The sequence below is a fragment of the Lasiodiplodia theobromae genome (assembly GCF_012971845.1).
Source record: "Lasiodiplodia theobromae strain AM2As chromosome Unknown scaffold_26, whole genome shotgun sequence".
NCBI classification, from domain to species: domain Eukaryota; kingdom Fungi; phylum Ascomycota; class Dothideomycetes; order Botryosphaeriales; family Botryosphaeriaceae; genus Lasiodiplodia; species Lasiodiplodia theobromae.
This window is the reverse complement of record NW_023336467.1, coordinates 442,552-458,237: the sequence shown is the minus strand read 5'-3', so window position 1 is coordinate 458,237 and position 15,686 is coordinate 442,552. Positions and strand designations below refer to the sequence as shown.

The following is a 15,686-nucleotide window of genomic DNA, read 5'->3' as shown; positions in this document are numbered from 1 at the left end:
CCCGGCGCCGCGCTGGCGCATGCGGCGTCTTTCCTCGCGATCTGCAATTAGTTAATTAGACGTTATTCCCTCTATGGGTTGAAAAATTTACCATTTGGGGCCATGGCGGGAGAGAAGGCCGACGTTGCGAGGAATAAGTGGTGTTGAGTCGCGTTCTAGACGACGCGTCGAGGGTGACGCGCTGTTTGGAGATGTCGGCGACAGAAGCTCCGATGCAAATGCCAAGGCCGCATTGTGCTCCGGCACCCTCGCTGTTGTCCCCGCTCCACAGTTAATCGCTCTCCAGATAGAGAATGATGATAATGAATGTGCTGAGTTTCGGGTAGAATGGAACGAGAAACAAGCATTTTCATAATCCGTGGCATGAAGTAAGCCGGGAATCTTAAACGCTCGAGATCTCGCACGTGGCGCGCGGTAGATCGACCCGACGACGTCATGGTGTCGCGGGGATGATCAGCCCTTGTCCGCTTTCTTTCTCGACACAAAAGTCGGGCCGCATCTTTCGTCCACCACGTCCACTTGTACTGTCTCACACCACCTCCACGGTCTTTCCTGCCGAGAAACCTCTTCACCATGGCTGACTACACCAAATACATCCTCAAAGTTACCGCTGGTCCGGACTACGACGAAAAGAACCACACCGAAGTGCTCGTAAACACGGCCAACTCTGTTGGGATCTCAACCGAGCACCTCGACGCCAAGGTCTGGGTCCGCGTGAAGGACTACCGCGGTAATACGTCTTGTTTGACTTCTGAAGCTCATGTACGCTAACTCAGCCCAAGGTCTGCCTCAAGGTTCCCCTGCGACATCGCCATACTTCGAGCACTCGGACCACACCGGCGATCGCTACAGCATAGCATACTCGTTCCGCCTGAAGAAGGATATCGCTGGCGACAAACTCGTTTTCGGAAATGACTTTGATCATCCTATTCGCGACCGCTTGCCATGGGGCTTCAGCACCGCCTTCAACTGGGTCAAGGGGTGGGTTGACGCCACCATGGAGGGCGACCCATACGCCGACGAGCCCTACCTCTACTCGCCCATCTTGAGCTCCATGAACATACTACAAGTTGGCGGCAAGGATCAGAGCATCGACGAGGTCGCAGAAGGCGCCGGCGAGAAGACCGGCGAAGGAGACCAAACCGCCATAATCTTCAAGGAGGGTGCTCAGGCAGACGGCCAGGAAGTGCGCGAAAAGTCAGGCATGCCTACCAACAACACGCAGAGGAAGAGGCACTACCAGCAGCTCCAGCCCAGGCAAGACTTCGTCTTCGAGAAGGATCGTGCCTACGCGTGTGACTTCTTCAACGGCTATCTGGACTTCAACGAGTTCTCGCTGAAGCTTCCTATTCTTACCATCCCTGTCATCAAGTACTGGGATGGTCAGCCCCTTCGGTATGTCCCTAAAACGTTGTCTGGCTTGAACTCCCCCACCAAAAACACGCGCTTGTTCGGTCTTTAGCTCCAACAGTTAATCTGACTGACAAAGAACTCACACTCTTAGATATGTCCTGAGAAACCTCGAGACGAAGGAAGTCTACTTTGTCATCCTCTTCTCCCTCGTTCCTGTCGAGCATGTCGATACCGGGAGCTCCAGCGAGACCGAAGGCTCCAAGCAGGAAGAATGGGAGAAGGTGGAAAAGGACAAGAACAGCGAGCCAAACGGGCAGGCCAAACCCGCGAATGATGATCTTGACTAATAAAGGACTACTCGAATACGTTACAGTCGATTGAAGAGAAGATGAGCACTTCCTAACATGCCCTACCAGAGATACTGCATCTCACTTTCGTAGATTTGTGGATGTTCTTGTGGGCTTTTAAAGCCTGTGTTCTCCTCAACTACCCACGAAGGCAGTAGCATCTCTAACGGGTTATGGAAGGGCAAAATTTTCTGCCATCCACTGTGGCTTTGAGTAGATATTCCTGACAATATTTGACGTACCGAGGGTTGATTTGGAACAAAGGAAGAGAACATCCATCGAAAAAAGCCAGGAGTGCTTCACTCCGAGTGTACCAACTGCAGATTGCCAAAGTCATGCAGAACGCCCGTGGATCTTGGGCAGAAAGCACCCGACAACTATCACAGCGTCACCGGAGATGCGCACCTAGGCAAACACACTCCACTCATTCGATATAAGAGTCTCTGCGGGCCCTTGTGCCAGAGGCCTGGCCTGAACCGATACGCGAACATGTATGGAGCGAGAACAGGGAGAACACTTCACGGAACAACACAGGAGAGGACTATATTTGGTTTGATTTTAGTACCACAAAGATAGAGTGCGATACAGACAGTGAGAACCTGAAAGAGTGGGAAGAGATTCTACGAAGAAGGACAACAAGTGTTATAGATCTGCAGGAAACCCCACATCGGAACGAGGACTCCCTTTGTAACCCGTATTATTGATAGACGCATGCAGAATAGACCCCGCTGCACAAAGAGCAGTCAGTAAAGATTACTTCGTTGGTTGGATGTTTCTCGAGTGAGTGAAGTGACCGGGAGAACATGCTGTTACGTGTAGGCAATTACTTGGCGGAGGGTTCGAGGCCGCATGACGTATATAAATCGACAGATCAGCCTTCCCTTTCGCCCACAGGGCACTGCCACGGTTTCGTGGCAGAGTGGTAACTACTCTAGTTACCATTTAAACGAAAGAACATGCTAACTTCACTTGTGATAGGTCGAAAAGAGAAAAGGACAAAAACAAAGAGCAGCTGCCTATCCACAATAAAAATCCCAATGAAGCCTTGGGCAAGCTTGGGGGGTTTTCCCTGCCAAGAGGGCCATAGAGCTCTCCGTCCGCCGAGCTACGTCTCGGATGGGCAGGCGCAGGTTTTTTGCCATTTTTTTTCTCTAATCCGAGTGAGGCTCGAACGGGCGAAGGTGGCGAGGTGGTTGGTGGTGGGCACGCGCAGGGAAATCTAGTGCCGCTGTCCGTGGTGTACTGCACCTTAGTCACATCCTCCCCGTCCGCCGAGACGAGTTTCTTCGGATGCTTCGTCACCCACGCATCTCAGTTCGCCTCCCACCAGAAACCGATGAGCAGACCATCCTCATTCAAAGGCATTTCTGAGCAGCAGTATAAGCGACTCATCCACCCGAAGGGTTGTCGTGTTCGTCACTGAGGTATTCTGCTGAGGTAGTGCCACTGGCTGATTTCTTCGTTGCCTCGCTCATATCATATCTGCGGCCTCCATTGCCATAGCTGAAGCTGAAGTGACAGCTTGTTCGTCCGAGGCTGTTTTGATGTTCGCGCGTCTACAATGTCAGTTGCGGTAGTTGAAGCTGCGGTGCTCATCTGGTGAAGTGAGGGCCACGCTGCCCATCGCGTCCGGGCGCTCTGAGGCGTATGGTCATCCTTGGTCTCACTTCACCTCAACGTGTACCGCGGTTTCCTTTGTCGCACTAGGATCCGTCTCGTTCACGGCTATGATAAAGTGCTCCTTCGGTTCTAGTACCACTTTAAGCGAGCCTGTGGGTGACGCTGCAGGTGATGTTGACATCTTGTCTTCGATTCTGCGACATTAACTTTCTAAATATTCTAGAACCACCTTACTGCAAATCCAATAGTGAGCATTTCTAGAATAAGGGCTCGGGTTCATCGGAATACTAAGTGCCTAGGTACAGTTCACGTCTCTCTACAAAAGCCACGGATATCACTCGCTCACCAACGTCCCCAGCTGCGCATCGTCGCCGGTCGACTCGATGAGAGCCCGCATCTTCTCATCGCAGTACTCGGGCTGCTCCCGGAAATAGAACCGGTCGACCGCCACTTCTACCGAGCGTCCATACAGCTTAGGTCCGGCAATCGTCACGCCGCGTGCATCCGTCATGTCGCCGCCACCAATGACCTGCAGCACCGCGTCTGCCATGAGCTTCGCCGGCGTGACGGCTTCTGCAGGGAACGCCGCCCACGCCGCTTCCTCCAGGATGTTGCTCCGCACCAACCCCGGTAAGAGGACGTTCGTCCGGATTCCGTCCTTGTGCAGGATCGGCGCGATTGAGCGCGTGAAGCCGACGATGCCATCTGGACGCGGCTTAGCTGGTGGATGAGGAGGCAAGCCGTAGGTAGAACTTACGCTTCGACGCCGAATATACTGGCGAGTAGTACATGGGATAGATTCCGGCGGCGCTGGACGTCATGACCAGGTTGGCGCCTGCACCTTTGTGCGGCGAAAGGCGGAAGTAGTGGATGGCCAGGTTGGTGGTGTAGATGGTGCCTCTCAAATTGATGTCGATGGTGGCGAGATCTGGCAACGGCGGTGGTGCTGAGCCGTCTCCATGGATCTCGTAGAAGTTGCTCCTCTCAATGGTGCCGGCGTTGGCGAAGGCGAAGTCGAGCTGTTTGTCGGCTTCGAAGACGTTGCGGAAGACGCCGCAGAGGTCAGCATAATTGCTAATGTCTACTTTGTGGAAAGTCGTGTCAAGCAAAGCTTAGGCCGCTGCTTTTCCTCGCTCCTCGTGTAGGTCAATGATGTGAAGCTTCCAGCCTCCCTGTTTTGCCAGCTCCTCTGCAGTGGCCAAGCCGATGCCGCTTGCTGTTCGTGTGTTCATCAGCCCCGGGAACCTTTCGTGGTCTAGAGCGACATACCGCCTCCAGTGATTAGTGCTACTTTGAAGCCCATTATTTTTGCTATTCCTCAAGCCAGAAAAATCCTCTCACACATGCGAGCGTAATTTTCTGTGCGGCCATGAGTCTTCATGTAATGTTTTCGGGGATTGACGCCGACTGGCTCCACCTACGAGCTAACCACAAAAGGCAGTCACACATCCTTGAATAAGTTCAAGTCCCCGGACGCTGAGCATGGATAATAGGGCTGTGAAAAGTGGGATAGTCATACGACAACACCTAGCTATACTTATCAAGTATGTTCCACGTAAGCTTGCAATACCACACCCAGTTTGATTCCGATAATACTCTCAATACAACCCCAGTGAGACATTTTCCAATGCGCCCAATGCTGAGTCTCTTCAGCCCACCATTTTCCTTCCCCTAGTACTCGGGTGGTGGTGTGAGGTTTCGTGGTGTACTCGGGTCCTGCATCCACTCCATCTCCGGCGATCTTGTGCTCCCATATTGTCCCGCTCTCACAGCGTGACCATCGAATCCCTGCTGAGAGTTCTCAGCGATACCCTCAACACCTCCCTCGGAAAGGATCCAAAGTGGAACCTTTATAGTAAGGGAAGTCACCGAGGATGTGAAAATGGACAGGTCGAGGCGATAGACGCGAGAGATGAGACATGAGTGAAATGTTGGGACGAATGTTTTGTTTGTCGGGAGCTCGATGGGAATTTGGAGGTTTGCGGTGTAGAACGGTTTTCCCCCCTCCCCTTCCTGTTTCGTCCACAGTCCAGAGCTTACAGAGCGAGACGCGAGTGGTAGTGTCACCGAACTGAAGTCCATAGAAGTGTCACGTTGAGCTTGGTCGCGGCATGGGAACTGGACCCGTGGCGTTGTAGCAAAGAAAGTGACGATTCTTAGTTCGCTCTTCAGACTGCTAAGATCTGGTGGAGGGCTATCCATTTTGGCAGGGTCGAAACGAAGGAAGGCCCTTGCCTGCCCACCCAGAGGGTCGTAGGTCGCCGCGCGCGTATCTTCCAGATGTAGGCTGTACGGTTGTTGGGCCTCCATTGCTAATTCGCCCAAAGCCTCCCCAAATCTTTTGCGGATCGTTCTCTCATTCCTGAGTCGGTAATCGGTGTTTTCGCATCCGCTGAGAAGAGTTTGCCGGCGCTCGTAAATGGGCTTCACGCGTACTTTTCTGGTCTTTTCTACAAGAGTGGCTATTTTGCCGTCGGCCTTGTACTCGCGCATCGTCACCTTAATGGCATACGAGACCCTTGCTGTCTTCTCCGTGAAGTCATCACGAAGCTTGCCGCCATGCCCAGAAGTCACCGCGTCACCCATACTTGGAGGCAGCTGTAGGTGCATGCTATGGACCTCTTCGTTGGAACATCGACATGCATCTGACAGAAGCTTCTCTGGGATCACGAAAGTAAAAGGGATCTTGAAAGTTCGGCCGGCTTCAGCAATACGTGGATTCGGCAGTGCTGCTTCGGCTATGGGTTGATCAAGCTCAAGGAAAGTATGGGTGCCAGTCTTTCGTGATGCGCTCTGACAAAAGGTATTGCTTGATCCTGGGGGAAATGTTGATCAGTACCCAAACTCAGACTTTAAGTGTAATTAATGGTTTCTGTGTCCCCGATTGTAGTGTTGTAGATGGCTCAATGAGAATACATACCGACAAAACCAATCTTTATGTCGTGGAATTTAGTTTTTCCCGCAGCTGTCACAAGCACTTCGCCCTCGACTTTGTCCCCGCTGGAAAATGATGTAAGAAGACCCTTTTGTTGACTGGCATCGAGCTTGAGAGCAATCTCAATAACCGGTTTGGGCTCTACGATGCTGCTTTGGATCTGAAGATAACCCGTACTGCTTGCATGTGACAGATCGTACAACGCCATCTTGTGGAATTGTGATTACTTCACTGCAAAACTGTTGTAGGTACAGGATAATATGTGTTCGTTTTTGATGCGTGTGGAAGCGTTCGTGAAGACTCGGGCGGTAAACCTGCGGCAAAGTGTTGTGACAATCTCGAGACAACTCAACATATCAATGAGGATGATGGTCGGTACTGTGAAATGCTCGCAAACGTAACTTCAAAGAATACGGGCTCTGCTGTAGAGTTTAAAGGAGGCCTGACATTGTACACGGAAATTTTAGGAATGCGGGGTTAGTCTGAGTCATTGATTTCCTATCAGCAGGATTGGGGGCCGCTGCGTTTCCGGCAAAATCTTCACTCCAGACCTTCGCAATGACCTTTATTCTTATGCAATCACACTTCACTGATAGCCGCCGAAGCTGGGCACGGTTCATGGCGATAAGAAATTACACATTGAGCTATGCTATACGAAAGCGAACCCGAAAATATAAATACATCATCCACATCATTATGTAGTATCGTCATCATCAACTCCTTTTAACCACCTAAGGCAGAGTCGCGCTCAGCGTCCTCTCCAACACGTTGAAGCCGACCTCGACCGTGATCGCGCCCGTAGGCACGCGCCACTCCTGGGCGACGACGTCCCAGTAGGAGACGTCGCGGCGGCGGAGCTCGAAGCCGACAGTCTTGCTCTCACCGGCCGCCAGCTCGACGCGGTCGAAGCCGCGCAGCTGCCAGGCGGGGGTGCCAGCGGGAGCGCCAGCGGCGAGCAGGTTGGCGTAGAGCTGGGGCACGGCGGCGCCGGCGACGTCACCAGTGTTAGAGACGGTGACGTTGGCAGTGTAGACGGTGTCCCAGAGCTCGGAGTTGCCGCCGGGGATGATGGTGGCGTCGGCGGAGGGCGTGGTGCCGGCGATGGCGGCGTCGGTGGCGGCGGCGACGACGAGGTCCGAGACCTCGAAGGTCGTGTACGAGAGGCCGTAGCCGAAGGGGTAGAGGACGTTGGAGGTCGTGTTGCTGGCGATGTAGTACTTGTAGTCGATCATGTTGCCCTCGGTGAAGTCGGCCTGCCACGCGTTCGGGTCCGTCGTCTCGACCAGGTCGGTCGAGTTGACGAGCGTCTTGGGGAAGACGCTGTCGGAGACGGGGATGGTGTAGGGTAGGCGGCCCGACGGGTTGACGGCGCCGTAGAGCACGTCGACGAGCGAGTTACCCGCCTCCTGGCCGGGGAAGTGTGCCTCGACGATGGCAGTGACGTTGGGGTTGGAGGCGAAGGGGAAGAGAGAGGGACCGGTGCCGTAGTGGACGACGATCGTGTTGTTGCAGCTGGCAGCCACCGTGTTCACGACGCCCGTGCCGTTGTACGACGGGTAGATGGTCTCGCGGTCGAAGCCCTCGGTCGCCCAGGACTTGATGAAGACGAGGCAAACGTCGGGCTTGGGCAAAAGGGAGCTGATGCCGTACCCGGTGATGGCCTCATTTTCGAGGATGTACTGCAGGAAAGAGCCGTCCTCCTTGGCCTTGGTCTTGATGGCCTCAAGGGGAGTGACGAGGTAAGGGAAGCGACCGGTTCCGCTACCACCACCAGAAGGGATGTTGCCGAACTCTGCATCATTCGCCTTGAAGGGGCTGCCGCCAATGAGAGAGTAAAGGCCTTCGGAATACTCGCTAGCCGCGTTACCGAAAACGGCAATGTTCTTGGGAGCGTTCAAGGGAAGAGCGCCATTCGTGTTCTTGAGCAGAACGGTGCCGTTGGCAGCAGACTCGCGAATGAACTGGGCAGTCTCATCGCTGCGAAGGTCAACGACCTCCTCCTCAGTGCCAACTTCGAAGCTGTTGACCCATGTCGACTCAGCCTTGCCATTGAGGATGTTGGAGTAGGCGTCGACCTTGGGGAAGTCCTGGTCTTGGCCAAGGTGGAAGTACGGGGTCAGGACTCTGAGGACCATGTCGTCCAGTCTGCTCTCCGGAATGGTGCCGTTGTTCACAGCAAGAGTTGCGTTCTCGCCCCAGTATGAAGGAGAAGGGGTAGTGAAGGCAATGCCACCGGGCATGTTCATATCCAAACCGCCCTCGATGGTGGCAACACCCGAGTGCACCGCGCCCCAATCAGACATGACATAGCCTTGGAAGTTCAGCTCTGTCTTCAGAAGGCCATTCAAAGTCTTCGAGTTCTGGCAGCCGTAGGTACCGTTCAAGCGGTTGTAGCTGCACATGACCGAAGCAGTACCAGCGTGCACTGCGTCGGCGAAGGGCCACAGGTAGCTCTCGTGCATGGTCTTGTCATCGATGTTGGACGACAGAGACTCGATTCTTGTGCCATCATCAGCCGTGCTCGGGTTGCGCTGGGTCTCTTGCTCGTTGCCAATGAAGTGCTTCGTAGTGGCCTGGACACCAGCATCTTGCAGACCGATAACACTCTCCGCAACACCGATTCCGCTAAAGCCATATTAGCATTGTATATATAATCGCACGCGATGAGGATGAAATACCTCAAATACGGCTCAGGCGAAATTCCCTCCCAGTTACGGCCGCCGTATGGGTCTCTGCCGAGCGGGCCGACAACGGGCGCCAGGGCGATCTGAGAACCCTTGGCCTTGAACTCGAGGCCCATATAGTGGCTTCGCTTGTAGAAAGAGTTGCGGTCCCAGGTAGATGCGACGTTCACGCCAGCAGGGTAGACGTTGGCATAGACTGCCTGCCTAATGCCCACAGGACCATCTTGCAGACACAAGCCGGTGAAGTTGAGTCTCTCAATCGACCCAATCATACCCTACAGCAAATTAGCAATGGCCTTTTAATGGTACTCGTAGAATCCTGAATGACTCCGAGAGCATCTGTTTGCAGGCGAATCTGGTTTACAGATCGGCAGGTAAGGAACTTACAGCACACGGGCCGGTGGTACCGGTGACCAAGTAGACTTTCTCCTCCAAGGACAGCTCGGCAAGGAAGTCCTTTGCCTTGGCGAATGCATCCTCCCAGCCTACACCGGTTGCATTTGCTGTGGACAGTCAGTGACTACATCTTGTCGATCCAAATTTCAGTGACACATGGAATCACTCAAGGCATAAATTGCCAGCCTAGTGAAGAATTTTCTGTGCCAAAACACCGAAGACAGGCCAAAGGGAAGCAAAAGAAGACTTACGTGAAGGCAGGATCTCCGGGCTGGTGGTGTACAGGGAGTGATCCCAGGCGGATGCCGGAGACACCAGAGACGCGGCGATCCCGAGCAGAGCCAAAAAGTTGATTGCGGAAGCCATGGCGAAAAGGATGTTGATCAGCTTGATGAGCCTCAACAGTGCGGACAACACCCAGAGGTTTTATACGCCTTCCAGGCCGTGCCTACCTCCGCACGCGCAGTGCCGGACTCGTACCTCCTCACGACACCACAAGGCGACATCCGCGCCGGCAGATCAGCGGCAATGCACCCATAGCACCGGAAGCCGCATGCCTGGATGCAGCAAGTCCCACCGAGCTGAATGGCGTGCGTCGTGCCGGCGCCGGTGAGACTGTGGCGCGCGAAAGGCCCTCTATGGGCGCGTCCGCCAGCCAAGGACGCTTGGCGGCCGCCATGTGACGAGTGACGGTGAAGAAATTTTGAGAGAAGCAAGCGCCGAGGTGGTGAAGGCGCTGTGGATCCATGTTTACTACGCCCCGGCCAGCACGAGGGTCGCGGCCCGGGAGCACCACGGCTCAGCGTGAGCATGCCTCGTTCGGGTTAGCCCCCCGCATTTAGTTCCTTCGAATCTGGAGAACAGGGGGAGAAATTGGAGAAACGGCAGGGATGATTTGCCGACATGAACCCCACACGGCGGCTCCAGAACGGTGAATACCGAGCGCTCACGTTGTGGAATGCCGAACCGTCAGCCCACGACCACCCCGGCGTCTCTCCACGTCTGCTCTGGGTGGCTAAGGAGATGCGGCTCAACGGCCCTTCGCCCTAGTTAGCTCAGCGAGAATGGGATTCTGGAAAATGCATGCCAGAGTTTAGGCTGCTTGCCGTGCAGGAAACAATCTCACTTACTCCTCACCGAGCCGGTGGCCTTTCCCGACGCCCACACCGCGGATGCACCCCAGAATTGTCGCTTATGGCGGCCCAACGACCAGGAACCTGATCGCGGGGTGCCGAAGTTTCGCCAGATGGTGTGCATTCCGTCAGTGCGCTCTCGAGATGTCACCCTCCAGGCTGCACATGAGCGGTGGTCGCCTGAGCCGTGCGGTCATTGGCAGAAATTTCGGATTTATTGGCGCAGCTCTCTATTCGGGATATGACTCTGCCGAAAGCCTTCTCCGACCTCTACTGCCGTATACAAGCTGCCCACCATGTAATCCTTCGGAGCTCGGGAAAAGCTGAACCGCCATGCCTGTTGAGGATAAGGAAACCCGCTGTGACTTTCTTGCTCCGACATAATGGCGCATCAGCGGCTGGTGGTGATGAGCCTTTCACGTAACACCCCCGGCTGGGCAAAAGCCGAAGTTGAGTCGCCCCACACTTCTCCAGGCCGTCTCCGACTTCTCCTTAGAAGACCGCCAGCGCACTGCAGTAGCTCACGGAACTGTCCTTGGGGCTTACGCAGTCACTGCTTCTTTCGTACCTGACGAACCGGAACTTGCCCTTGCCTTCGTCGAGAGACAGTGCTTCGATCGCCGCCATGGCCACTCCGATGGGGTGTCTCCCGCAGACGGTGTTCCCCGTCTCCTCGAGAATGTCGAGAAACCGCTGGTGGCTCTTCGTCTCCACAGCATCCATGCAGTACCCATCCACGGCCGCAATGCTCTCATGGATAGCCGGGTTCGACGGCGGCCGTTCAGAAGGCCTCAGCATGCGAGCTTCTCCTGGCGCCTTCTCGTAGTGAGTGTACTGGAAGCGGGCGCCCCAGTGGCAGAAGTCAGAAGAGATGATGAACACTGTCGTCGGATCTGCAAGGTACGGAGCTAGGATCTGGCCGAACTGGCGCTCCGTTGCGGCTGAAGTGGCGCCCACGAGGATAGGCACGAGGGGCGGAAACTCGGAGGGGTCGGAGAACTGCCTGCGCGGTGTGCCAGCTGAGCAGCAGGTCCCCTGACTAGACTCGTCTGGAATCTTACCTAGAAAGAACCTTGTAGATGTAAGGAAGATGCATCTCAAGGCTGTGCTCGTCCTCATCTTGATCTTGGGTCATGGTATCGAACTTCCCCTTCGTGCGCAGCTCGGCAACGGTTGCCTTGTCGATCTGCAGGTTGCCCAACGGCGTCTCGTAGGCGTCGCATTGCGTCAGGGCGCAGCCGCTGAGATAGTAGTGGTGGGACGGCCCGAGGAGGAAGACGCGCTTCCTGCGTCGCGTGAGTTTCTCGTACTGTACAAGGACTTGTGGATCACCATGCAGGGGAGTCGGCACTCATGCCGGAGTGCGTATTTGCGGTGTGATGTGATTTTTTGCACCTCGGATACGGGTTGTGATTACATATGAGCTTCCGGGAGTACTTACGCTTGGGACAGATCAAGAGCTTTATAGGCCCATGCGGCTGCAGGACCAGAATAAGCGTATCCGGCATGCCTACAGATCCCACATGAGCCACGCCGTTGTTATTCACCTGTTACGCTACCATTTCTCAACCTACGGCGCAATTATCGCCCTCGCGCCGGCCGAAGGGATGTTGATCGAGTCATTCTGCGAGCCAGGACGGATGCCGGGGGTACTGGCGGGCACAGCGTCCAGCCACTCATCAAGCTGGGTGGAGAGCGTGCTCTTGTTCGCAGAGTACCAAGAGCCGGCGTGGCTAGCTTCGCGGATAGACATTTTGCGGTTAGGACGTTGATCGGACGAGAGCCTTCGCGGTCGACGAAAGCAAGCTAGCTTTCTGAGGAGCTTGGGAATGTTGGGCTGTTGGAGGAGGTTAACGGAAAGCACGGGAGAAGCTCGATCAAATCACGGAGACGGCGGGAAGGGCGGAAGATTCATGCAATCGTGAAGCGAATATATTCGAAGAAGCCAAGCACAAGACCTTCCGTTGACAGAAAGGTTGATGTGGGATGCAGATGTTGAACTGGATGCGGGACGGGCTCTAGCCCGCCGGACAAGTGGGACATGATGACCTCAGCCCCGCGCATCGGCGGTCGGCGTTTGGCGGCGCGTTTCATCACGTCACTGACGCGCTCCTCGCGTTCTGCGCGCGTTGAGTGCTCTGTGCCTCAGCCTCAGCCTCACGTTCGGTCCCGTTCCCGCTTACCTCTTCCCAACACCGTCGCCATCTTCACGCACATAAACTCCCACCAACATTCCAATTGCGCATCTCTCGTGTTCAGCATTTCCACAATGTCTCCTAAGCGCAAGCGTTCCGACTCCACTTCCTCGCCGGCCTCGACCTCCAGCCTCTTCTCGCGATCTTCCGTGAGCCCATCTCCTCCATCCCACCTCCCCAGCAACACCATGCAGCTGGATCTTCCCACCCAGGCCTATCCAACACCTGCTCACTCATGGGTGTGGCAGCCACGGAGCGAGGCCAGCAACGACAGCGGACGGACGATGAAGCGCTTCCGAGACAACAGGCCTGACGAACGCCTCATCCACGGTACGGAGCCCCAGCGCATTTCACGCAGCATCCGCATGGTAGCGCTAACAACATCATTATAGAGTCCACATTGCGAAGGTTATATAGTGCCCAGCGCGAACAACCGCACGTCTCGTCCATTCCATCCCAAGCCCCTGCAGTAGCAGCAGACGCCGCACCCGTGTCTCACCAACCCGCCGTCCAAAAGTCCACTCTCCACAAGTTTTGGAACATACCTCAAGCGCCCTCGCAGCAGCCACCCCCAGCTTCGTTGCCGGCTACGTGCAACGGCGCACAAGGCGCACGTTGTGAGGACTGCGATGCTAGCCTCGTGTCCGAGGATAGCATGGACATTGACATGGACGGCTGCGGGTCACAGCAGCAGTTTGCGTGTAATCACTGCGGGCGAATGGTATGCGGAACGTGTTCCATATCTCGCGATGTGAGAAGTTGCCTCAACTGTGCTATGACATGAGTGCTCTTAGCCACTGTGAATTAGCTGTGGAACATGCCCTGTGCTGAAAGGTCCTATTTTTAGAAGGGCCATGCACGGGACACATCGCATATTTCATGTACAATTTTTGGATTATTAGCGAGCATGTGCTGATAACGGCGTCGAGGGGAGTTTCTAGGTTTCACGGCGTTGGATTATGTGGGTTAGGATCAGACAAAGGAAATTTTTGGATATTGTTGAATCTACGCAGATTTTTAGCAATGATCCCTCAAGGGTCAAGCTACATAGATTGGAGAATGACGTGCATAAGATGAATGATAGGGCTTCATTCTCTAAATGTATAGTACAGTCTCCGCGCGCCATAGAATCGAACGACTTAAAGTGCTCTACACGAACTTCCTTGCGCTCTCCTTGATCGTTCTTCCTAGCCAGATAGCGGCGTTCTTGGATCCTTCGTCGACCCTGTTCATCTTCCATGCCAGCCACGCAACCCAACCAACCGTACCCACCAGCACACTCGACATGCCCGCCAACAGCACCTTGCCCTGCTTCTGCACCACCTTTTCCACCACCGAGTACCGCTCGTTTCCGAAGCTGACGCGCGAGTACTGCGTCGCGATGCCCGAGCTGGGGAACCACACGCTCAGCCACTCCTCAACCGCCTTGCGCAGGCGGTAGATCGGCGACTTGACGTCGGACCGCATCTCCTGGTAGTTTCTGAGGGCGAGGTCGTTGATCGAGTGCGCATCCGGGCGGCGGAAGCGCGAATACTCGTCCAGCGCCCGCGCACGCTGCTTCGCGCGCTCCTTGGCGTCGCTGTTGACGAGTATGTACTGGCTCTCCTCGATCTTGGAGGACGAGGGGCTGGTGGGCGAAGGCGGCACGAAGCGGTCGAGCCAGTCGTACAGCGTCCGCACGTCTTCGAGCCCGGCGTTCATGCCCTGGCCGTAGAATGGCACCATGGCGTGCGCCGCATCGCCGACGATGACGGCTGAGCTGCCGACATGGTAGGGCGCGCATTTGATGCTGATGAGCGGTAGGTGCGGGTTCTCGAGGTACTGGCGCTTTAGGTCCTCGGCTGAGATGAGATCTGGCACGACACCTGGGAAGTGGGTTTGGAAGAAGGGGACCAGGCGGTTCTCGGGGTCGACGTCGATTTCGGCGTAGCCGTCGGCGGAGAGGAAGAGCGTTGATGTAAAGGATTTGTCGAGAGAGGGGATGGCGATAAACATGAACGAGCCGCCAGGCCAGATGTGTAGATGGTTGGGGGAGATCTTGAAGCCGTTATATGGGGAAGTGTTGGTGGTGTCCGGCTTGACGTGGAATTCGCACCAGAGGGTATCGATGTATTGCTGCGTGTAGTCCATGCGTGTGAACTTCATCATATGGTAACGGACGGCAGAATGAGCACCATCGGCGCCAATCATGAAATCAAACTTGATCTCGATTTCCCTGTGGCCGGACGCTGTCGTTGGGCCCTTGAAGGGATCTGACTGGTCTTTTTTCGTCATGTCTTCAAACCAGGCAATGTTGTTCTTGAAGTCTGCGCCGACCAGCTTGTGGTTGAACAAAAGCTTCACGTTGGGCATGTTTTCAAGCTCATCCAGAAGGCGGTTGTTCAGGTTGTGGCGATCAACTGCCAATATAGCCTGTGAGATCATCAGCTACTGCTTATCGAAGTAGCGATTATCTACTTACTCGGCCATGCACGTCGTACGTTTGCGATTCTTCGTAGTTTTCTCCATTCTTGCTGCCGTGGATCATCCGTCCATGCATGGGAATTGTCTCACTCAAGACTGATTCGATCAATCCGGGGCAGTTTGCTAGCCGCATGGAGTGGATACCCCGCTCGGAAAGGGCAAGGTTGATGGATTTTGTGAAATTGAGCGGTACTGTCGAGGGATCCCGCAGGTCTACACATTTTCATGGTAAGAATCACTGAACTATGAGTGAAGACAAAAGAGGGACCCGTTTCTCCGTTGAATTGTAGGGATGTAGCAAACATGACTCGAGCTGCTGAAAATTCATGACGCGCTGCGTTTTCGAACAAAGCGGCTTTGTAGAGAAGAGGGATTGAAGGCACACGTATCATGAAGGACACATCAAGCAATGGGCCAATAGCAACGGCGGGAAAAGGGAGCGTACCTCCTCTCAGCTCGTAGACCTCAACTTCGTCGCCTCTCTGGGCCGCATAAAGGGCGGCAAGGGCGCCGACAGGCCCCGCTCCAACGACCACTGTCCGCTGGGTGACCATGTTCCT

The 15,686-nt window shown here is 54.9% G+C and overlaps 5 protein-coding genes across 5 annotated transcripts; 1 reads left to right on the top strand and 4 right to left on the bottom strand.

Moving 5' to 3' along the window:
- Positions 1 to 573: 573 nt before the first annotated feature.
- LTHEOB_8357 (uncharacterized protein) lies at positions 574 to 1,700 on the top strand (the record flags this gene model as incomplete). The annotated part of the gene is made up of 3 exons (XM_035517825.1): positions 574 to 730; positions 783 to 1,395; positions 1,505 to 1,700. 3 exons carry the CDS (start codon positions 574 to 576, stop codon positions 1,698 to 1,700), a joined length of 966 nt encoding a protein of 321 aa, XP_035370477.1.
- A 1,954-nt stretch (positions 1,701 to 3,654) lies between these two features.
- LTHEOB_8356 (NAD(P)-binding protein) lies at positions 3,655 to 4,623 on the bottom strand (the record flags this gene model as incomplete). The annotated part of the gene is made up of 3 exons (XM_035517824.1): positions 3,655 to 4,025; positions 4,078 to 4,404; positions 4,590 to 4,623. The coding sequence occupies 3 exons, from the start codon at positions 4,621 to 4,623 to the stop codon at positions 3,655 to 3,657; spliced, it is 732 nt and encodes a 243-aa protein (XP_035370476.1).
- A 2,363-nt stretch (positions 4,624 to 6,986) lies between these two features.
- LTHEOB_8355 (Beta-glucosidase 1) lies at positions 6,987 to 9,701 on the bottom strand (the record flags this gene model as incomplete). The annotated part of the gene is made up of 4 exons (XM_035517823.1): positions 6,987 to 8,880; positions 8,934 to 9,214; positions 9,327 to 9,442; positions 9,587 to 9,701. 4 exons carry the CDS (start codon positions 9,699 to 9,701, stop codon positions 6,987 to 6,989), a joined length of 2,406 nt encoding a protein of 801 aa, XP_035370475.1.
- A 1,259-nt stretch (positions 9,702 to 10,960) lies between these two features.
- On the bottom strand, positions 10,961 to 12,221 carry LTHEOB_8354 (uncharacterized protein; the record flags this gene model as incomplete). Its single annotated transcript, XM_035517822.1, has 4 exons — positions 10,961 to 11,471; positions 11,530 to 11,754; positions 11,910 to 11,978; positions 12,043 to 12,221. The coding sequence occupies 4 exons, from the start codon at positions 12,219 to 12,221 to the stop codon at positions 10,961 to 10,963; spliced, it is 984 nt and encodes a 327-aa protein (XP_035370474.1).
- Positions 12,222 to 13,812: 1,591 nt separating this feature from the next.
- Positions 13,813 to 15,680, bottom strand: LTHEOB_8353 (Monooxygenase FAD-binding protein; the record flags this gene model as incomplete). The annotated part of the gene is made up of 3 exons (XM_035517821.1): positions 13,813 to 15,075; positions 15,125 to 15,339; positions 15,572 to 15,680. 3 exons carry the CDS (start codon positions 15,678 to 15,680, stop codon positions 13,813 to 13,815), a joined length of 1,587 nt encoding a protein of 528 aa, XP_035370473.1.
- Between the last annotated feature and the right edge of the window lie 6 nt (positions 15,681 to 15,686).